We start from the raw sequence: 25181 nt of genomic DNA, 5'->3' as shown, positions 1-25181 counted from the left end.
ACCAAATTCAAAATGTAAGCTACGTAATAAAGCGACACGAACTGTTCCAAGATATTTGTTCAAATAAAGGATATAATACCCTATTTATTAAGATTATAAACAGGAAGCTGGAGTAGGTAATGGATACTACAACTGATGACAACATATGTCTCATCGATCGTCAAAACTACATTACGGTACCTTATATGAAACCATTGTTGTAAACTGAGTAGACTCAGATTCGTTCGTGGAGGACCGGACGGACTATCAAGTTAATTGCTGTTACATGTACTGTCTACTTATCCGAGTTAAATGTAGGCATTAATAAATTGATGTGTTGTATAACTGCAAGAGCTTAATTTTTCTCTTCACTTTAAATATGTAGTCATGCAAGGATCTACATGGTTAAACTAGGTTTCCGACTCACTTTTATAGATACATGAAAAATAAGATCATTTTTAAATGATTTTTTTAAGTTAAGGATATTTCTATGTGTGAAGTTTTGTGGCCATTATTTATAGCACATCAAGTTTTCCATGCAATTTTTTTTTATTTAGGAGGAGATATAGTTGTCCCTACCGCTACTCTCTCTGAACACTGATACCAAAGATGTTATAAAAACACACACACACACACACATTCAAATAATCGGACTCGTCATTTTTTTTAAATTATCAAGATTTCATTGATCTATCAACCACTGAATTTGCATTTGCTCATTACTGTAAAAGACCTAAAGGTCCCATGCACTGCAACTCTGACTATTCATCAATATGATAGCATATCATCATAAATATATTTGAACACTGGTACACAGTAGCTGAACACATATATTTCAAAGGTAAGATTAAAAAAAAATAATAAGGGTTTTCACCAAACATTAAAAAAATAACTAAGAATTGTCGCCCCTCCAAAAAAAGGAAACAGGTAAATTTGAAGCTATTTGAAAGCCGATGCTGCGATAATCAGGGGTATCTTTTTCATGACAGCAAAATATCTTGATATTTACGTCCATGTGCCTTATTTTGAAAAATCCATTTTGTCGTTTCTCGATCCTAAATTAAGAAAATAAGGAAATAAAGTAGTTTTCGTTATTTATTGTCGTCAGCATGAACTCGTGGATCATTAAGTTTAGCCTGCATCTGCCCCATAAACGATTGTTAAACGTGTCATAGTGTTTCTTTCTTCTTTAGTTTACCCCGGACTTGACTTTTTATGAGCACAGCTCTGCGGGTGTTTCTAGAAAAGCAGAGGTAGGACGCTTACCCTACCGGTGCACCTGGCCCATGCTCCCTGTTTTTAGTGGAGTCCGAGTTGCTTATTTACTTGTTTTGCTTTGTACGTATTATTTGGTTATCTTATGTTCTTTTTGGCGCGTCTGTTTTCCATGTTTGGTCTTTGTCCCTGGATTATATTCATTTGATTCCCGCTAGAATCTTGGTTATTCCTTCATTCATCGAACAGAAACTCTTTTATTATTATTCTGTCGCCTTCTTTAAGTGTATCCGTGTAAAAAAGAAATGTTTCATAAAGGAATTACCGACCCTTTTTATGTTGACAAACTATTTGTTCGACGTTCTCTTCCACAAATGCCTAATTCCTATTTTTTAGCAATTTGTTTTACGAATATCGTTAACAACTTCAATGAAGTATAATTTATCGATGGAATGCGAATAACGACTTTAAAAAACGCCAATCTGAGAAGAAAATATAACGGCTTATAATTTCATTTCCGATTTGAAGTTACACGTATAGGTCTGTACTGCATGAAGAAAATCTTCATCGATGCTGTACACGAAGTTATCAGTGGACAAACAATTGTAAGATAAACAGATATATATGATGGTTAAATCTACCCTATATCTACCTTGACCTACAACTGAATAAATAGTATATATAATCTGAATAAATTGAAAACTGTATCATCTTTCCTTCATTTGACACTGTGTACCTGTGAAAATTAGAAATCTGCTTTAACATGGAATCACTTCGGATAATTATTCGTCCCCGGACCGGAAAAGTTCTGAGTTCTATAATTCAAAAGTCAAGAAAAGGGTCGTTTGTTCAGAAATTCAACATGAGCTCTGTTTTTGCCCCTTCAGAGAGCCTTTTGAGACCAATGGTCATACCACAGAAGCTTCTGATGGGTCCTGGACCATCGAACTGTTCTCCAAGGATTTTGAATGCATCAGCTTTGCCCATGCTTGGACATTTGCATCCTGAATTTACCAAGGTAAGAAGTTGCTCCAGATTCCAGACAAAATATATCGCCAAAAACCTTCGAAATTCTTAGATTTTTATGCTTATGTTGTATACATATACCCTGAGGGTGAAGATGAGATCCATTTCATAATGTTTACATTTGTAATCTTATCTTCATTGAGGGTATCACTTTACACCAGTGACATTTATCAGTTTACACAAGTGTTTTGATTAATAACAATAGGGTCTTTCTCAAAGTACACTTTCAATAGGTCTTTCAGTATTACTTAATATGGGGATAGGGATACATATAAATATAACTAAAAGAAACTATCATAGAGAAGAAAAATTTTTCAATTGTCCACAAAAGGGCCCTCAAGGGCATAAACATTTCTACAGTTAACAAGTGTAATTGGTGGTTTAGCCAGGGTTTTGAAACCATAAAAATAATCTGCTTATTATATGTACAAAATGTAGGTACAATAAAAATTAAATCATTTTTGTTATTTGCTCAGTACACTGGACATGAACTCTACTGGCATAAATCAATCAACTTACATGTACATTTGTACATGTTTGTACATAAATTTGTACAACTGGTTGTACATTGTAGAACAGATCTCGTCATTTTCAAGACAGAAGCAATTTTCACCAATCTGCTCACCAAAAAATTGATTTCTCAATGGAAGATGTTGTATGATAGCTAATTTTTAAAGCAAAATATCAGCAAACTGTTAGACTTTTTGTCATGTATTTGGCATTAATACATGTATGTTTAACAGGAAAGGAAACAAAATTAATTGGCAAGAATTACTTGCTTGTGAGAACTACTCCTTGACCAGTACATATTGAGATCTGTAGTACAGGTATATATATATGTACAATGTATATGAATATTGCAAAGTTTTCAGGGGTGTCAGCTGCATTAAAGAACTAAATACTTAGAAAGATCAAGATAAAAAACAAAAACTGTACACACGAAGTACTCAAAAACTAAAATATTGACATAGGAAGCCAAATCCATCACCAAGGAGTTCTGCCACACATAGTATAAGGAATGAAGTTTCAGTTTTTAGGGGTTAAAAATATATATATAATGGTCAATATTCAACCTTAACTTCTTGAATTTTCAAACCACATATACAAAATGTACTAAATAGTATGTGTTCATACAAACATGAATTGTTTAAAAGATTTTTATTTTAGATTATGGATGAGGTAAAAGATGGAACCAGATATTTATTTCAAACCAGGAACAACTGGACAGTCTGTGTTTCAGGGACAGGTAAACGTACAATGATTAAGTTATCCAATCTTTAACTGAAACAGGTTGTGTGCTTTAGGTGATTCAAACTGAGCAGAAAAGAAAACATGATACATGTAAGGCCAAAAAAATCATATGTCTGTTTCCTGCTACCCCACATTTATTGCCATTTTGGCTCGTGCACAGTTAAAGTTTATAATGTTTCACCATCAACTCAACGTAAAATGTTTTTGAAAGTAAAATAATTTCCCTACCTACCTACTCTATCTGTTACTTGCTGGTAACAGGAAACTAGACTATTACAGGTATATCATTTTTTTGACTTAATGGTAATCAAGGAAATCAAGATTTTAGCAGAAATCAAAAGAATGTAATTCAGGGACAAAGACCAGACAGGGCAAACAGACACACACAACACAGGGACAAAAACCAGACAGGGCAAAGAGACACACAGGACAAAGAACATAAAATAACCAAAATAATACATGTACGTACAAAGCAACAAAAGTTGATGAGCAACTCAGACTCCACTAAACTGACAGACAGATTGAATAGTATACACGTCATGTGCATTACTCGATTCATACTTACATGTAACATTTTGCTCACAATACTGTAATATGCAAATTATTGCAAATGTGTAAATATAAACACCTAGACCTATATAGCATACACTATATCACTTTCTCATTGGACACAGACTTGCAGTATAGTTAAAATATATGATATAATGTACATGACATGTCTAAATTTATGTAACACCCTGCACCTATATCACCTCTCTGGCTGATGGTTCTTTGGGTTATTATAGGAATCTTGGGTTGATGTGGCATAGGATATAGATTTTGGCATGTAATATTCAGTATATATAAAAATGGTACAGGTAACAATACGAGTTTCTTACATTTTAAATTGCATAAATTTATTATGAAATGGTTGCCATGTCATAGGTTTGTTGTTTTGTACACATATATTTATATTGTTTTTAATTATAGGCCATGCTGCCATGGAGGCTGCTGTTTGTAATTTGTTAGAACCAGGGGAAACGACCCTGGCATGTGTCAATGGACTATGGGGAGAAAGATTCTCTGATATGGCAAAAAGAAATGGTTAGTTAATAAGTTATTGCATTTTAAGCTGTAATTTTAAGATCATACACATATATAGTCAAAGTGAAGGACATTTATGGTATATGTTTAGGTTGTAGACCTAGGATAAGGGACATATCCTTGAAATATGTGATATGTTTGTATCATATTGAATTTCACCAAAGCCTTTCAAGTTTTGCTTTTAAACAGAATGAAATCAATCCAAGTTACTTTGATACTTACATGAGTTTGGTGTAAAATGGTAAATACAAATGTTCCAATGACTTGTAAGAGTTGTGTCCCTTACCCTAGGTCTACCCTTACCCTAGGTCTACCTCCTTAATACAATAAAAAGTTTCTGAAGAGTGAAATGGCAGTCTGTTGAAAAAAAATTTACTTCATGATAAATTGGGCTTTAATGATACATTATAAGATATATATCGTGATACAAGGTTGACAATACATTTCCATGTTATACACAACAGCATGTTGTCCTATATATTTTCTTTAATTTGAAATAAAGAATATTCAACAGATTTAAAAATGATGAAATTAGTTGAATTCAGGTTTCATTCTTTGAGTCTATAACTTTGATCTTAACAAAGATCAATGGATTTTTCCTTACATGACATATCCTTCTTTACTATTTGCATAGTAACTTTCATCAACTGACAAAAAGGTTATGTATTTTGAACTGAACTGTATGATATTGAAACTTCAGCCAAATGTATTGTATTGTATTGTGACCAAAAGTATCATGATACATCGGTATAACAATGAATTGTTTCATCCTTAATGTTTAAAAATCCAAAGACGATATCTCTACCATGAGATAAAAAATAATGATATAAAATGCACTTATAGTAATGTATAGATTGGAGATGTGATATGATTGCCAAAAAGAGAGTCATCCGCCAAATGCCAAGCAATGAACAATTAAACTTCTACAGGTCACCATATGGTCGTCAATGATGGACAAAACTCATACCATATAGCAAGCTGTAAAAGACCCCAAAATAAATGATGTGAAACTATTAATAAAATCGACCTAATCTGTAGAAAACAATGTATAACAAACAACAATAAACATGAAAAAAAAACAACGACCACTGGCTTACAGGTTCCTGGCTTGGAACATGCACATGAAGTATGTGGCAGGGTTAAATGTGTTTGTGAGCACTCAACCCTCCCCTAATCTTGGACAGTGGTGGGAAAATACAATAAAACAAACTTTAAAAAAATCCATCCAATTCATTTAAATAATTCCAGTTACATTGATGTAAATATGACTTGCAACAAATGTACCCTTGACAGCTTATGCTTCAAGTGATTTATGAATTTGTTTTTCATGCTAGGAGCTCAGGTACAGAAAATCACCAGACCTATGGGACAAGTCTTCAGTCTGCAGGATATAGAAGAGGTAGGTCAATGGACTGTTTATATTCATGCGTATTTTCTGAGGTTTTAGAAACATCTTTTTAAGTCATTGATTTAATTTAACTTAGTGCTTTACTCTCCTTCTGGCAAATAAGGTCTCCACACATGAAATCATTGATCTTGACTAATTACATAGGAATCTGCATCATTCTTTATTTCATTATTTAATCCCTTTATCATATTAGAGTTGATTGGTAATGTTTTTACATAGGTTGTTAAATAAACTGAATGCATACATGGTAAATTTTTCTGCATTCAGTGAAATATACATCTATATTTTTATTAGTATCTCTTGCCGGTACTAATATTGACTAATTACATAAGAACCTGCAACATTGTTGCATTATTTAACCACTTTTTTCAGGGATTGCAGAAGTACAGACCAGTTCTATTGTTTATAACACATGGAGAATCATCAGGAACCACAATACAACCATTAGAGGGTATAGGCAAACTTTGTCATAAGTAAGTTATAAAGAATATAGTACCTGGGAAACTTTGTCGCAAGTAAGTTCTGTAGAATGTAGTATCAGTGAAACTTTGTCATAAGTGAGGTCTGTAGAATATAGTACCAGGGAAACTTTGTTACAAGTAAGTTCTGTAGAATGTAGTACCAAGGAAACTTAGTCACAAGTAAGTTCTGTAGAATGTCGTATCAGGGAAACTTTGTCATTAGTAAGGTCTGGAGAATCATCAAGAACCACAAAACAACCATTAGAGGGTATAGGCAAACTTTGTCGCAAGTAAGTTCTGTAGAATGTAGTACCAGGGAAACTTTGTCACAAATAAGTTCTGTAGAATGTAATATCAGGGAAACTTTGTCATAAGTAAGGTCTGTAGAATGTAGTACCAGGGAAACTTTGTTACAAGTAAGTTCTGTAGAATGTAGTATCAGGGAAACTTTGTCACAAATAAGTTATGTAGAATATAATATCAGGGAATCTTTGTCATAAGTAAGGTCTGTAGAATGTAGTACCAGGGAAACTTTGTCATAAGTAAGGTCTGTAGAATGTAGTACCAGGGAAACTTTGTTACAAGTAAGTTCTTTAGAATGTAATATCAAGGAAACTTTGTCATAAGTAAGGTCTGTAGAATGTAGTACCAGGGAAACTTTGTTACAAGTAAGTTCTGAGGAATGTAATATCAGGGAAACTTTGTCATAAGTAAGGTCTGTAGAATGTAGTACCAGGGAAACTTTGTCACAAATAAGTTCTGTAGAATGTAGTACCAAGGAAACTTTGTCTCAAGTAAGTCCTATAGAATGTAGTATCAGGGAAACTTTGTCACAAGTACCAATAAGTTCTGTAGAATGTAGTACCAAGGAAACAGTCACAAGTAAGTTCTGTAGAATGTAGTACCAGGGAAACTTAGTCACAAGTAAGTTCTGTAGAATGTACCAGAGAAGCTTTGCCACAAGTAAGTTCTGTAGAATGTATTGGTAGTACCAAGGAAACTGTCACAAGCAAGTAGAATGTAGTACCAGGGAAACTTAGTTACAAGTAAGTCTGTAGAATGTAGTTCCAAGGAAATAGTCACAAGTAAGATCTGTAGAATGTAGTACCAGGGAAACTTTGTCACAAGTAGGTCTGTAGAATGTAGTACCAAGGAAACAGTCACAAGTAAGTTCTGTAGAACTGTACCAGGAAAACTTAATCACAAGTAACATTTCTTCTCATACACTTTGTGTTTGTAACTGCCTTGGTACTCTTGGTAGTGTGCTACAAGTACCCAAATGTCAATGGTTCCAGTTTTTGTTGAGTCATACCAAAGACTTCAAAATTGGTAGTCGCTGCTTCTCCACCAATCACAAGGTATATAATGGATAGAGTGATGGCTGGTTGGCTCAATATTAAAAATAATGTGTCTGACTTGGGTTATAATCTTAGCTGCAAGCTATTGCTTCTGTAAGCTACCAATATAGAGATCCAGCTCAGCATGTTCGACTAGTACGAAGCAGGATCTGTTTGATTAGTCAATAGTTCTAATACTGAAATATAGAAAATGTCTGCCACAGTTTTTTCATTAGGATTCAACCGAAACATATTTTGACTAATTTCATTGCTTTCCCATCCTTACATGTTTAATGGTAAAATGGACAATAAACTTCTATAGTACAGTCCTTGAACAGATCTGTACGATGTTTTAATGGATCGATGACTGTTGACTAATTGATTGCTGACAGATCGATAACTAATGACCGGTGGCCAATCTGATGGCAGTTTTGTTATGTAAAATGACAGTTGATCTGTTAAAAATAAAACAAATGTAAAATAAAAGTATAAATTATTGTGTAAATCTATTGCATTATGTAAATATATGTAAAAGTGACAAAGAAAATACCGGAAACCCTAAAATACATTGACCGCTCTGTGGTCACGTGATGTGATCACCGGTTTAATGGATCAGTTTGACAGATCAATGACTGATTGGAAGCTGATCGGTGATCAATGACCGATTGCAATTTTTGTTGCAAGGATCGGTTTAGAAACTATACATCCCATTTCTAACTTTATAGTAAATATTAGTTATTCCAGTGCTTTTTTAGTTTATAGGCAACATCTATTTATATATTGTAGCATGACATGTCTACGACTTTTAATGATGTTGAAAATAATTAAACAGTGTATTTTCTCTTTATTGTACTATCTCATACATATGTCTTTTGTACTTCGTTTTCCAGTTGGATCTTTCTTTATTCAATAAAAATCATGAATCTTGAACCTATAATTAATGGGCGACTTTTATTGCCTTATTTTTATGTAATAGAAATAACCATCACTGATGCTTAATACGGATGAAATACATATCAAATGCAGTCAGAAGAATTGAATGTTTTATTCTTTTATTATAAAGGAAATTCATCAGCAAGTAAAAGCATTGACTGGTAGCTCATTTTGTACTTGAAGCATAATCATTGAAAATGTGCTATTTTCAAAGCTTTTACATGCCAATAAAACGTACACAATAAAACATTCTTTTAATAGTAGCATTCCCAGTTCTGACAATGACCATTTTGTGTATCTACAGATATAACTGTTTATTACTGGTTGACTCTGTTGCTGCAGCTGGTGGTGTTCCTTTGTATGCTGACAGATGGGGTAAGCAAGGATCTTATTTTACATATAACTGATAGAATCCTGTTACAAGCTAGAAGACACAATTAAAACAAAGATAGGATATATTATATTAGGCCACATCAAGCTAATTGGTAGATTCTTATCCACCAGCAACTAAAAAAATGGGGCGGGTGGGAGGATTTTATTTTTAATTTTGTCCAAGATTTGCAAAATCTTAATAAATCAGGGCTATGTTTGTGCCATACCAAGGCTTTATTTCTTTAAAACCCCTTATAATGTGACTAACAACAAAAACCATTTTGAGATCTGCAGAAAAATATCAAGATATTCTGTAAATATTCACCATGTTACTCTTTTTTTTTTTACCGAAAGTCTATAGTATTGTCCATTGTGTATAAATAGTCGTGACGGATACAGATGTAAAAGAAATCAAGAAATTTGAACCACAGGCCCTTTTGAGTACAAGCAGGCGGGGATGAAAATCTACAAATTAACTTGATGTGGCCTTACATTCAAAATGTCTTCTGTTGGAATTAGTTTGAGGTCAAGCTTTTTTTATAACCTATCAAAAGGAGTAAAAGGATAAAGACAACAACATTAAGTTGCTGGTGCTCAGATGTTTGTTGACAACCTATATATACCAGGAAAAATCCGCTAAAAAGCACTAATTAAACAGAAAAAAAGAAAACTTTTTGACAGGTTTTACCCTTTGTAGACTATTTGTCTTATGAATTACTGGTACACTTTTACATGTATTGCAGAAATTGATTGTATATACACTGGTTCCCAGAAAGTTCTGAGTGCTCCTCCTGGTGCCAGTCCCATCTCATTTTCTGAAAGAGCAAAGTAAGTAAATGTTTTAAATCTTAATGTTTGTCATTCCACAAATTATGTTCATATATGAATCACAAAACAAAAGTAACTAATGTTTAAAAAAAGAAAAAGAGAAAAAGGAATTTGTTGCTGTGAGTTTTTAAAAAGTTTTGTTTTGCTTTTCATCTATTATGGTAAGTACATATACCTTTGGTTATTACCATTATTTAAGCCAATAAATTGTTAAAAGACAAGTGTTCAATTTGATGAAATCTTTCATAGGATCACAGATGCAAACTTTATTAATTAAACTTGATCAAAAAGGAAATCATTCAATACTAGAAAGTTTCGCTTTTCATTTTTTCATCTTATTTCTGAAGTTACATGTAGTTTACTTCATTGGTATTTTACAGAGAAAAAGTGCTGAACAGAAAGACCCCAGTCAGATCATTTTATTTTGACATGAACCATTTATCAAACTACTGGGGCTGTGACCAGGGACCCAGAAGGTTGGTCCCGTCCTTAAGGAGGTAGACCTAGGATAAGGGACATAACTCTTGAAATCAGTGATATGTTTGTATTATGTTCGATTTCACCAAAGCCTCTCAAGCTTTCATTTGAAACAGAATGAAATCAATCAAAGTTACTTTGATGCTTACACGAGATTGAAGTAAAATGCTGAATACAGACATTCCAATGATTTGTAAGAATTGAGTCCCTTACCCCAGGTCTACATCCTCTATGTAAAGCACAGCTCTATGTGTAAGAAATAGAAATTTTTATGTTCTTGGTGATTTTTTGTATATTGATAGACATTATTTTTACAATGATTCTGATCTTTTTGTCACACTTTCATTTCAATAATAGATATTATTTCCCAGTGTAAGATTTTCTTTCATAGTTCACTTTTTCTTGATTTTGTAAACACTTTAGGGTTGTATATTTATGCTACAGAAAGTTCATTACATCATTAAAGTATCTTTATTACTAAGGACATATTTTTCATCCATTTCATATTACAAATGTATCCTTTCTCAATGTTGAATGTTGGATTTTTGTTTAACTGTTAAAGAGAAAAAACATTGAAAAAGGAGATAACTATTTATTTTTGTGCAAAATTTGGTTGCTTTTTTGTTAGGGAATTTTGAACTAATTTTCCAAGCCATCCATTGTCTCTTCAAAAAAGTCTTTCTTCTATCTGACATACTTATGACATATTACATTTGAACAAAAAATTCAGTGGGATAAATACAAACAAACAAAATCTACATGAAGAAAATTTTATGTTGTTTCTCCTAGACTTTAATGTGTTTTATAGTTGATTTGATTGGTTTATGGTAATAATCTGAACATATACGGTCATATATACCCTTCAAACTTGACTGAGATTGGGAAAATTAGTTAAAAAGGCTGGAAAACACCAAATTTTGTACAGTTTTTCACTCTTCTAACAATGGTCACATGCACGTTGGCTCTCATGCTTCATATATTTTGTGTATAATTGTAAGTTACAACTCGTGTAAACATATTCTGATTCAACAGATGTGAAGCCACTTCCGTTTCACACAAAAACCATCTTAAAAACTGCAGAAATGTTAAAAGTTATAGGTTTTCGTAAAAGTTACACAAATGCATACTGTTATTTCTGGAATAAAACATCATAAATCTCGCCAAAAACATCTTATATTCAGTGTTTGTGACCATTTTACTATACTACTACTACCCAGAAATTAGTTTTAATCAGATTTTCAAAAATGTCCAAATTATGTGGCCGGAATGAGTCCTTACCAAACTTTCTCCTTTACGCTGTGCCAACCGTACCTGATTTGTACATGGACAGTCTCTTAAAACACTACTACCTTGAACATGTTGAACATAAAATTGTTCAGTCAGTTATACATAAACACTCCATCAGTTCATGACACATTTCATGATAATCAATTCACTTTGAACCAAATGAATTTTACTATTTTGATGATTCAAATACATCAAAGTCCAAAAATGTTGGGTAACTGACATGATGTATACTGTTTAATTTGCCAGATACCACCACACTGGTCCTATCATGAGTGTATATGCATTGAGGGAAGGATTTTCAAGACTTGCTGAAGTGGTTTGTATTTATTCCTCTGAAAACTATGATGCTATGAGATAAATGCCTATATCATTTTCTAAGTTTTGCTTTGATCAATATTTAAACGAAAGTAAAGGACAAACAATTTGTAGATCTTGAATGTTAAATCAATAGAACTAAGTAAAGAAAACCAAATACTTCAAAGTTGGTAGTTACTCCTTGTCTGCCAAGCATGTGGTATTAAATTGGATAGAGTGACCATTGGTTGGCTAAGAGTTTGAATAATGTGTCCAAGTGGGGTTGCCTACCTGATGGCTGTAGCTCCTGTGTCATTACTGAACTGGCTCAGTGTGTCAGTATAGTACAAAGCAGGATCTGTTTGATTTGTCACTCATTCTCATCCTGAAGTGCATGAAATATCTGCCATAGGATATTGAACCATAATGAATCAATCAATTAACCCATGTATTATGGGAAAAGACTAATACGTTTAAAATAACACTATTATTAATGTATTCCAGGGGTTAGAAAACAGCTGGGCTAATCACAAGAAATGTGCTGAGATGCTGCACGCTGGGATAGAAAATCTTGGTCTAGAACTGTTTGTACAGGATAAGGTATCTGTATGCATGTATGATTACTGTATACTGGTGTATTGTGTCCTTTTAACCACTTGTACGAATCCTGAATAACAAATGTAGTAAGATAAATCAGAGCTAATGAAAACAATATTTAATCGGTGGAAACGTTACTGTGAAGGTACTATTGTTCGTGGGGTACCAGTTTTTATTCTTTTCGTTGGTTGGCCAAACCACAAAATTTGGTTCCCAACGAAATGGAGAATCCTATTGATGTGTATACTGAAAACCTCAAAACTATGAATTCAAGAATCCTCAAAAATTATGTTTCTTTCCTAATCCACGAAAGTTGGTATCCACGAATGAATGTACTTTGGCATTTTTGAACAATGGAAAGACAAACAATGGTAATTAAGAATGGCAGAGATATGTTGTACTTTGACAATATTTTCAATGAAATATAAAACAACATCCAGAAGTTATAATCCATAGAAAGCTTTAACATGTTATTAGACCCCTGCTTTGAAGGAGAAGAGGGAAGTGTACTGTTTTACCCTTGTCTGTGTTTTCCTCCATAACATTTTTTCCATCAAAAATTTCTCTGCAACTACTCATCACACTGGCTCAAAATTTTAAACATTCTTTCTGTAGGTATGCCATATGGTAGGATCCTTTTTCCAAAAAAATTGACAACAACTTCCTATTTACCAAGGACTTTGTTTACTTTTCTTATATTTTGATAGAAAGCAGGGGCATCACCATTGAGCCATGTCACAGATTCCTTGTTTTAATATATTTTTTTCATGCAGATGTTGATAAGGTATTGTAATTTCAATTTCCCGTAAATGGTACTAGAATAGTTTTAGAAAGAAAACAATTAAAGACATTAAATACATTTACTCAGACATCTTTGGTCTTGTTCAGGGCTTTCCCTACATTTTTTTTTTTTTTATTCTTTCGTTATTTGCAAAATTTTCTTTGACATGCTCTCCCCTATTCATCTTTGAAGATATCATTACCAAATTTGGACCATCGATAGAGCTCATTAAGGACTTTTACCAGATGACCCTGTGAAGAATTCCATTATCCATTGTTGAAGTTATCTCCCTTTTATTGGCATTTTTTTTCAACATGGTCCCCGAATTTATTTTTCAGGATATCTTGACCATATTTGGTGAACATGTAGATGTCATCAGGTTCAGTTAGGAAATGACCCTCCAAGGATTTCATGACCATCTTTAAGAGTGTCCCTTTAAAACAGTTTCTTTTAATCGCTCATATCTTAGAAATGATAAAAGCGATAGAATAATTCTGGAAAAAGTTTCATGTACATAAGCAGACGGTCTAATATATAAACATAAATTTGTATTTTGTTATCAAACCATATGGGAGTTATATCCCTTGAAATATCATACTAAAGTTTTTAAAATTTATATTTCAAGAACTGCATGTTGTAGAGACATGGGACCTTCATTAATGATCTTTGGTCTATGTGACCTTTCATTTGCACCTAAAGTCAAAGGTCACAGAGTGCTTGTTTTTTTTCCCTTTCAACATTTACTTTGACACGGCCCTGTTTCGTCATCTTTAAAGATATCATTACAAAATTTGGATCATGGATAGATCTCTTTTAGGACTTATACTGGATAACCCCGTGAAGAATTTCATCATCCATTGTAGAAGTTATCTCCCGTTTATTAGTGTCTTATCAACATGGTCAACATGGTCATTTTTCAGGATATCATTATCATACTTGGTGAACATGTAGATCATGTTCTATCAGAAAGTGACCCTGCTAAGGATTTCATTGTCATCTTTAAGAGTTATGTCTCCTTAAAACAATTTCTTACAATCCTTCATATCTTGAAAACCATAATAGATAGAATCAATCTAAAAACTGTTTCATGTACACAAGAAAAGACGTAATGAATAAACATGAACAAGTATTTTATTATAAAACAATACAGGAGTTATATCCTTGAAATATCATACTTAAGTTTTTAAAATTTATATTTCAAGAACCGGAAGTTGTAGAAACATGGGACCTTCATCAGTGATCTTTGGTCCATGTGACTTTTCATTTACATCCAAGGTCAAAGGTCATAGAGTGCTGGAAAGCTTTTTCACTGGAAACTACAGGCCTTGATATTAAGAAAACGAGAAGAGATAAATGTATACATACAGTGATGACAAATGATTTTCTTGATAAGCCATTCATTTTGAGACCAAGTTTACACCTGTCAGACCGTCTGTTCACAAGTTGTGACAATTTTAATGTTTTGCAGAATCCGGTTTGTGACCTTGCCATAACTGTATGACCTTGACCTTGTTAGTTTTATCAAGGCCAAGTAATCCTAAGATGTAGGGTGGTAGTTTCATGTCTCTATGACTTCCGGTTCTGGAGTTTGTTATTGCATCATATTTAAATAATCAGTGTGCTCAAAATGAGCTCTGCAATTGCCCAAATAGTTTTGTAATTTTGTTGCATATGATCTGTTGGTTATCATACAGTTTTCAGATTTGAGATATAATGTCTCGTTTTGGATCTATTGAAATTATAGTTTTCAGAGTGAGGGTATATAATTTAAAATCCACAATAGACGCACAAATGATCAGTACACAGAATGAAAGACCTGCTCAAGTACAACTGTTTGACACAATACCAAGGACCAATATAAAAAACCAACGATACTACAACAACTTAAAATTTTCACATTTTCCAATGGTTTTATATATTTCATTAGTACCTATTTATAGATTTGATATTGCATCATTTTTTTAACATCATCAAAGGGGGTCATGTGATATATCATTTTGAAGGTCTAAGTGAGGACATTTCAATTATCAGAATTTCAACATCCATAAGTAATACATGTTCGAAGAGTAGGGTCATTAAGTGCAAAAATTTAAAGTTCTTAGAGGGTAAGGTTGTTGCATATCAAATGAAAGGTCTTAAAGCCTACATCCGAAATATAGGTGTGTTGTCCTGAGTTGGGTGAGGTCAATGGGTACAAAACTAAAGGTTTTTTATAAAGTTAGGTTGATGCATATCAAATTAAAGGTCATAATGAGTACATCACAAATATCAATTTGTTATACAGAAAAATAACCCAGTTTGGGTTAATATGTGCAAAATGCTAATGTTTACAGAAAGTAGGGTTGTTGTATATCTAATGAAAGATCATTAAGTCTACATTACAAAAATAATGTTGGAAACATCGACAATTGCATTTGACTGGGTTACCAAGTGCAAAAAAAAAAAAACCAAAATTTTGTTAAAAGTAGCATGTTTTGTATCAAACAAAATGTCTTTACATGTTTATTACAAAGAGATACTTTCCAAGGGAAAGACCTTTCAATTATTTAACAAACAATTGACATACTAGTTAGTAAAAGATTTCATATTATTTTGCACCTGGTCCATGCTCCCAGTTTTTAGTGGAGTCCGAGTTGCTCATTTACTTTTGTTACTTTGTATGTATGATTTTAGTTACTTTATGTTCTTTGTTATGTATGTCTGTTTTCCATGTCTGGTCTTTGTCCCTGGATTACATTCTTTTGATTACCGCTATAACGTTGGTTCCCTTGATTACTCTTTCACATACATGTTTTAAGGTGATTGAATGAGCACATCTTTTTTTCAGAATTCTCGTCTTCCATGTGTAACTGGTATTAAAGTTCCATCAGGTGTTAACTGGAAAGATGTTGCAGATTATGCCATGAATACGTTAGTAATATAATTAATGCTTTATAGTCTGTAGATTTTTTAAAAAAATTTAATTGGATTTATAGTCTGTATCAAATTTTTGCATTGAAGAGCTGAAATACCATGATTTCCCGCCATATTTCTGCTCTTTACCTTTAGTAAAAGACAAAACCAGAAGTTTCGAATGAAAATGCTACAACTGGTACTTAATGAGAGTCTTACCACATAAAGTAATAAATTAGCAGGGAACCAGAAATATGGCGGGAAATCATGGTATTTCAGCTCTTCAATTGTGAGATAATAGGGAACATTTCAAAATATCCATAGAAACAAGATGGCGGATAAACAATACATTCAATGCAAAATTCTCGTAGGAAAAATAAATTTTGAATTTTTTCAATCTCGGAGATAAGAACGAAAAATAATTGTAAGGGAATCGGTAGTACATAACGACATGAATGAAATGGCAACTTTTTGAAAGGAACCGTCGAGTAATTATAAGAATAAACGCAAAAAACCGCAAACAATCTGAGGTGACTTGGAGTATATGTGTGTGTTTGATTGCAAGTAGAAGCAACAATAGTAACTTATAAATGCCTATAAATCCATTAATGATAGGAATTCTGAATATTGTAAGTTTTCATTTATCCACTACACTGTTCTGTAAGTTTCAGACTTTACAGGTCCAATTATACTTTTATTTGTGAAAATATATAAGTGTAAAGATAATTGTATTTTATTTGTTACATGTTAGACTGACTGAGGAGGGTGTAACATCCTTGACTACCTATTTGGTTTTTCGTGCATGTGGTATCTGCATGTTTAACATCATATGTAAGATACATGTGATTACCTTATATGTGGTCTATTTGACAAAAAATATCTGAAAGCATTAACACTTTCATAGTATTCTTTCATAACTATTACAGGTACAAGGTAGAAATCTCAGGTGGACTCGGAGCACAAGCTGGAAAAATCTGGAGAGTAGGAATAATGGGATACAACGCTACAACTGAAAATGTTTCCAGTGTCCTTAGAGCTCTATCAGACAGCCTTAGAAATGCTGGATACAAAGCTAAATTGTGATCTGATTTTTGTGTGTTTTTAATGTTGAAAGGAAAATACCAAGATTTGTTAAGTCTTTCATCCTTTCCAATTTAGTCATGTATTCAACCACAATACTCAGGGCTTTGGCTTGGTTTACTCCCTTGTTCTAATTTCAGAGCTTAGATGAGAAAGAAATTTTCTTTCAAAATGTGTAAGATGAAAACTTTATGCCTCTTCTTAATTTAGTTTTCTACTAAAGGGAAAAAGTATGGAAAGGAGGATAGATTTTCTCAGCACTGTGAAAGTAACTTCAGTATTAAGCAATCTACATGTACTTTTGTCAATATAACTTTATTTCAGATTCAATCATCAGTTTTCTGTTTAGATGAAACAGTTTGTCTATGGTCTCATCAACTTGATTTTGTTATGTAACAGCTAGTCTTTAATCCTTTTTGATGATTTAACCCTTCAGCTTTGATACTAAATTTAAATTTATATAAGTACTGACTGTTCTATTTTTTTCTTCCTGTCTTTTTGAAATAACTTCCAATGCATGTGATACACACTTGAAAATAACCTGATTGCAGATTATTTAATGTGCACCAGGTTATTGACTTTATTTTTCATAGGCAAAAAAAAATATCAGTCAATTCCTTAAAGAAATTTTCAAAATATGAATGCTAAGAAACGTATAAAACCAGAGGAGTCCGAAAATATAACAGAAATGGCTGAACATGAGCATCGAACATCCTTAATGTGCATTAACAAATTAAATCTCTTACTGTCAGTGGTTAAATAATTCTGTCATATGGATTATTTACAACTTTTGTTAATTTTTAATCAAAGGATTTCTTTAGGACTCTATTTAGTTTTAATTACAGATTTATGATAATAAAACAGCATGCTCACGAATTAAACAAAAATAAATTGATCAGGAAAGTAAAATGGTTTACAGTAGTTAGTACTAAGAATATTGTGTTACTTAAGAGACATTCCTGAGCAATAGACGACTTTCACATTCACTTCCATTTTGGGAAATGTTCTGTATTGGTATTTATATCAAGGGTCAACTAGGGTCAACAGGCGTGAGATCCACCAGATTTGACATTAATTGCAAATGTGAAAGTTGTCTATAATTTTAGCATTGCTTTATCTTGAAATTGTATTAAATTTTATGGGACCAAAGATTTGTTCATTGTGATTTTTATGTGTCATGTGTGATGTGACTGAAAATACTTTCATAACATTGTTCATTTGACAGAATAGTACTGTGTGACTTTTTGATTTTTATTATATTTTTCATAATTGTTGTCAAAACTAGAATCTTATTTAGGGTGGATATATATTTAGGTTAAGGAGAAATCTAGTTATTATCATTATCAATCCACAGTATTAAGGAGGTAGACCTTGGGTGAGGGGCATAACTCTTGAAATTAGTGATATGTTTGTACATTTTGTATCATACTCAATTTTACCTAAGCCTTTCAAGCTTTCATTTGAAACAGAATGAAATCAATCCAAGTTACTTTGATGCTTACATGAGATTGATATAAAGATCCTGAATATAAACATTACAATGATTTTAAAGAGTTGTGTCCCTTACCTTAGGTCTACCTCCTTAAATGGGAAGATCAGAATATATGGTATATGTGTGTATTAATCAATGTTAACTATATACATGTAACAACATGCATAATAAAAAATAGAAAAAATAAATTTTAACTCTCTGAAAAAAATACATAAAAGGGCTATTTATTACAGTGTTTATTCAGTCAATGAGTTAATTGTTTTTGTTACATTGAGGTAAAAAAGAATTCAATTATGATCTTTGTTTTTATTTCTGTGAAGTGTGGTTGTTTACTGTTATTTTTATCAATGTATACCCAAGATATTTGTATTGCTACAACCAAGTGCCTTTAGCTAATTCATCTGATTGTTATGTAATATTTGAGTGTGTTACTGTTTTTTTCCTTTTAGAAATCCTTTTTTCACATCTTCATATCCTTAGGTTGAGCTATCTTATGCATTCACTTCTTTGTTGTTAAGAAATTTTGAATACTGTTTATTGTTTATACTAATAATGTGAGTCTTTATAATTGTTATTTATTTTCCCCAGTCGCTACATGGAAGGAGACATTGAAATACTGATGTCCATGGGTCCGTCCTTTTACACTTGTGGATGAAACTTCTTGGATACCATTGGACAGATTTTGTTGAAAGTTTGAAGAGTTGTTAGTCACCATTTGTTGTAGATCATATTGCAAAACATTGATTCAACAAATTTTACAGGAGTTATTGGACTTTTGCACTTCATTTTTTTTTGGCTTGGCAGTCAATGAATTATTGACAGTAATAAAAAATATCCCAATAATTTCTGAATTTACAGTGTCCAGTTTGGTATTTTGATCTTCTTTGACAAATATTGACATTAAAATCTACAAAAGGCTGCAATGTTTGTTTTCAGTGAAGGACTTTACATTGTCTTCTGATTTTGGTTCTTTTGAGTGATTGGACTTAAGGAGGTAGACCTGGGGTAAGGGACATAACTCATGAAATCAGTGATATGTTTGCATCATACTCAATTTCACCAAAACCTCTCAAGCTTTTGTTTGAAGCAGAATAAAATCAATGCAAGTTAATTAGATGCTTACTGAAGATTGATGTAAAATGCTGAATACAAACGTTCCAATGATTGTTAAGGGTTATGTCCCTTACCCTAGGTCTACCTCCTCAAGATACACAGAAAAAGTGTACTTTAAAAGTTTAACTGCCAATTTATATTGTGTGCTATATTACAAAATCTAGTTTTTTAAACAGGTTGGGCTTTTTTATGAGATTGTGCACAACCTTTTATTTAAGAAAGTTAGAGATTTTTGCATTTTTTGTCATAAATAACCCATGTGGGGTTGAATTTCATCTATCAGTATTGTAATTACTTTGTTAGTGCTAGTCTACACTTGTGTATTTTCTGCTTCTAAGTTCTTTAATAGTACTATGTGTACATCATATGTCATTTCAACTGACAGATTTTCTCTTTGTTTCATTGAAATACTTCATGTACATGTACAAGCAGGTCAATTCAGAGTAAAATTGTTTGTACCTGTATGATATACCATTTTCTTCCATTCTAAGCCATTGATTAAAAATGCATTTGACTTACTAATGCCAGGCTGTTATTTAATTTCTGCTCGCTGAAGTTCATGTATTGAAATAGAAAATTTAACTATCTTGAGTGAAGAAATCTTTTAATGCCTATCAAACATGTCACTAATGCCAACTAATGGTTTCAGATGGGAACAAAAATTGAATGACACTGTTACTTTTTCATAATATCATTATATGCTTATGCCAATTGTGGTCTAATGTGTCTGAAGTGGCAGTCTATTTTTTTTGTAAAAAAAACAGACAGGAGAAAAATTAGATTGCATATAAAATCTACACATTGGAAGAGTTGATTTATGTGGGAAATAACTATGGTTTTCTTTAAAAAATACAGATATGTAACTAGAAAGGATTATAAATATGAAAAAAATATGGCATATGTACATGCAGACAGAAAAAGTATCATTCATTTAGTGGGCGTTTTCTTTTGTACCATGAATCAAATCTACCATAGGCTGTGTCTGAATTTTATATGGATTGGTACTTCAGTTGTTTTACTCTAAATCCACCTGCTTTTATTATATTTGAAACAACAAACTTGACTGTAAATCATTTTCTGCACTATTTGCTCAATGGGTATCATAGAATCATGGTTGTGTGATAGGGAAATCATTATGTACTTTGTATAATGTTTGTAATATTTATAAAATAATTAAATATTTTAGATATAAAATTGTCAATCCATGTTCTGCGTCTCTTTTCAATGCAATGGATGGATTTCACTGGTAAATACTGTACATGTTTAAGTAATACCTTCTGTAATATAATTTTGTTCACTTTTCACAGGTTAATTCATGAAATGGCGTCAAATTGGAATCACCATGTCTGTCCATCATTCCGTCTGTCTGAATTTTGTCACAAACATATTGACTTCCAATGAATAGATTGATTTCAAATTTGGTGTTTGGCCTTAAGTACCTGCCTTTATATAAAATTCTCACAGGAGGTGAATCATGCATGTCAAAAAACCACCAAATTCATAAACTTGTTTCAATGGGTCATAGTTTTCCTTTTCTCTTTTGTCTACCCCATATTTGACTTTATACAACCAACTCGGCAGGTGTTGCTAGAAAAGCAGAGGATGCTTACCCTACCAGTGCACCTGATCCATGCTCCTGGTTTGTAGTGCAGTCCGAGATGCTCCTTTAACGTGTTGCTTTGTACATGTTATTTTAGTATTTTGTTTTTTGTAATGTGTGTCCGTTTCCTCCTCTCATTTTTATCCCTGGATTACATTCTTATGATTTGCACTGAAATCTTGGAGTTTCCTTGATTACTCTTACTAGATGTTTGTCATTCTTGATTTGGCATGAATAGGTCGATTTTAATAGTGAGAGTTCAATGTATGTTTTTTTCTCAAGAACAGAAAAACTAAATAAGGAAATGACTATTGTTGCATAAAAATATAGTATATGTAGACTGAAGGCATTGTTGGTTTGTTCTTTGTTGTGATTGTCAATTTTCTGTGTCTGGTCTTTGTCCCTGGACTACATTCTTTTGATTTCCGCTAGAATCTTGATTACCTTGATTACCCTATGCAAAATCATATGTTTTCCTTGAAATGAAAAACAAGACCACAGTGTCAGTTTTCCAGACATTATTTGTAATATTTTCCCCATACTGAAAGGTTTTCAATGATAAAAAGAGGAATCTCATATATCCAAGGAGGCCAATAAAGAACAAAGATATCAAAACATGTTAAAATTTTTATTACCAATACAGTAAACAATCTTAACAATAGTTCGGTCATATCAAGTAATCTTGTAAATTCTCACCCATTATTTCAGAAATCTGGAACTATTGCTTTCTTGTGCCTGTCGATTTTGTGTTATGGTAGTTACAAGTTAATACCCATGCTGGAAGTGTTTTTAATTGAACATAAAATACACATTTGAATACATGCTTTTGTTCATTTGTTGAAATCTTTCTAGATTTATGACCAGAAATGGTATATCCTTAGTCCTTTCAAAACACAATAATGTATACATTGTATATTATAGAAACTATAGCCATTTTCATCATTATTCTTTGTTTACAAACATACCAAATATTTGTTACAGCCTAATAGGCAGAAGAAAAAAAAAATTCACTATGATTTGGTCATTTTCACTACTTCTTGGAAGGCTAGATATTTGCTATATCACCCAATGAATCATGTGATATCAAAAAATTGACACTTCAATCAGTTGTTTTATGGTTGTGTATGTTGTGTATCATTTTCTATAAAACCTTAGTGGTTGAAAGTGATGTGGTGACATTTCTAATGTTGTTCACACAACACTATTAGGTGACGTCACAGGCTGACTATCACTAGAATTTCCACCATGACCATTGCCATAAGTAAAGTGGCCAAATATTCCAAAGGAATAAAAAATCAAAAGATTTTAAAAGTCATGAATGATTGCAAGTACATCTGGCTCGTTTCATTTGATGTTGAAATTAAAGAACTTGAGTAGTTATTTTGCGATATTCAACTTTCACTCATTAAGACACCTATAAATATGGCCTATAAATGGGCACACATCAAACCATCAAAGCAGGAAGAACCCATACAAAACTACCCACCTACCCCATGTTTCCTAAGAGCAATGAGAATTTACAAAATCCATTGATGTAACCTTTAAAGATTATCCAATTAAATGCACCCTGAATAAAACTAATATATAATAACGTATGCTGCTACAAAAAAATTCCCACTGCTTAAATATTGAAATTACATTTACACTTATACATAAGCTCAACGCTCTGAAAACTACAAATAGTTTTGGATGTAGGAAGTGATGTAGATTTTCATGTATATATACTTCCCTAATTTTTAATTGATTTTCACACTTCTTAACCATTGTGAGAAAAGTATTTTTTGTCTCTAGAGACATTCAGGTTATAAGGCACTGGTTGTCCTAACAAAAAGGGGCAATTGTTTGTTGTGTGATTATATCACATTGTATATAATATCTCATCGGTTGAAAGCAACATTGTGACGTTTTTAACATTTTTCTCCCATAAACTGTTGACTTCATATACAGACAATACCTAGAATTCCCTCCATGACACAGATAGACGCCAAATGATGCCTAAGATTTCATTTGGAAAAATTAAGAGACACAGAGTCTACAACTTTAACTAGTCGATCATGAAATTTCTCACATCTTCAGAAATTTCATTAGACATCTCACTATTGTAGAGTCTATATTTACAATATTTATACGAGATGAGTATTTTAAAATTTTAATTAATTTCATGGTGTACTATGTATTATTTCAGTTTGATTAATTTCATGGTGTACTATGTATTATTTCAGTTTAATTAATTTCATGGTGTACTATGTATTATATCAGTTTGCTATCCTGTCAATCAAAAAGTGAAGCAAAATAAGATATATTATTTTAACACCTCAGTAAACACATTTATTTTTTTCAAATATTGACCTCAATATTTTTTAATGTCATTGAAAATTTTTAAGATGACTGTTTCCCTTAATAACTTCAATTACATCTTGAATTGACCAAATGGAAAAGAAATTCTGTTATCACTTCCCTACACCGTTTCTTCCTATAACATAAACACGCCTATATCCTTATGATAAATGGAGTACCTGCACATGTACATGGCAGAGGCGTAGCTCCCAAATCTCAATGGGTATTACAGAAAGAACCCCTTGCCATATTTAAACTAGTTTTAATTATCTACCCACTTAGATACCATGTTTTTCATATATTTATGACATAATTTTAAGTTCAGCTTGGTATGGCATTCAAATGAATATTAGTACTGGTGTAGCTGTACCTGCCACACCAAGAGCTACACTCCTGCATGTAATCCTTAGCAATTCTTAACACAACAGAACTGCACTCTTTATATAAGGCACAAATACATTTTGAGGTACATAAGGAGGTAAAAATAACTTATATGAAATATTCATATATGATTAAACACACACCAACATAATATTCAGTGATACAACAAAAAAGGTGTGATGAACCTTATATTGGTGAAATAAATTTAAAGATGCAGATCTAGGGTATTAAGGGACGAATCATATGAATGTTTGTTTTAAGCATTTTACATCAATCTCTTGTAAGCATCAAAGATACTTGGACTGATTTGATTCTGTTTCAAATGAAAACTTGATAGGCTTTGATGATATTGAATATGATACACACATATCCCTGATTTCAAGAGTCTTGTCCCTTACCCTAGGTCTACCTCCAAAATAAACCTTAGAAAGCATTTCTAAACAATTTGCAATAATTATATTTATTATGAATATAATTGAAATATGCTAATATCATTAGATAATTGGCTAAAATAAGATGTTTCATAAGGCGATAAAACACATCTTTGAATTTTTGTTAAATGAGCCACGCCATTTAAGTGGACTACTTGTATTGATAACTATGTACCTCCTATTTTCCATAAATATCTTACATAAATCATTAATAAAATAAGAGAAACATAGGAAAAGTTATTATAGGAATTGTATTTTTTATTTTCGATGTTTCATCGGCCTGTAAAAGTGTTGAAGAAACATACATTTGGGACATGAAGTGTGCTTCATCAAAAGAGTGCTACAGTCATTTCTTTTACATGCAGATGAAACATCAAAAATGAAATGTTCAATTATCAAGTAAAAGATCCAGGAATCAATTTAAAAAAATTCCTAAAAAACAACCACAATCTTAAATGGGATCAAACGATTGCTCCCTTACATTTAAAATACTTTTTTGCTAACAAACACTGCACAGTTCTGAATC

At 32.3% G+C, this 25181-nt stretch overlaps 1 protein-coding gene across 1 annotated transcript; it reads left to right on the top strand.

The window, feature by feature from the left end:
* The first annotated feature begins 1892 nt into the window (after positions 1-1892).
* LOC148601842 (alanine--glyoxylate aminotransferase-like) lies at positions 1893-17905 on the top strand. Its single transcript, XM_088554242.1, has 12 exons — positions 1893-2212; positions 3388-3466; positions 4441-4554; positions 5889-5953; positions 6335-6435; positions 8998-9068; positions 9809-9893; positions 10274-10369; positions 11904-11973; positions 12456-12551; positions 16157-16239; positions 17148-17905. The coding sequence occupies exons 1-12, from the start codon at positions 1958-1960 to the stop codon at positions 17302-17304; spliced, it is 1272 nt and encodes a 423-aa protein (XP_088410368.1). The 5' UTR covers positions 1893-1957; the 3' UTR covers positions 17305-17905.
* Positions 17906-25181: the final 7276 nt, after the last annotated feature.

This window comes from Perna viridis, chromosome 12, assembly GCF_037379345.1.
Source record: "Perna viridis isolate PV_CMFRI_1.1 ecotype Kerala chromosome 12, ASM3737934v1, whole genome shotgun sequence".
Classification (NCBI taxonomy): domain Eukaryota; kingdom Metazoa; phylum Mollusca; class Bivalvia; order Mytilida; family Mytilidae; genus Perna; species Perna viridis.
Note: the sequence above shows the minus strand (reverse complement) of the source record. Positions and strands in the feature narration are given on the sequence as shown.

Excerpts from the sequence above, each read along its gene's own strand:
- LOC148601842 (XM_088554242.1), top strand. The coding sequence starts at position 1,958 with ATGGAATCACTTCGGATAATTATTCGTCCCCGGACCGGAAAAGTTCTG. Across the intron at positions 9,894-10,273 it reads TCATTTTCTGAAAGAGCAAA|AGAAAAAGTGCTGAACAGAA; the intron begins GTAAGTAAATGT and ends GGTATTTTACAG. Across the intron at positions 12,552-16,156 it reads AACTGTTTGTACAGGATAAG|AATTCTCGTCTTCCATGTGT; the intron begins GTATCTGTATGC and ends TCTTTTTTTCAG.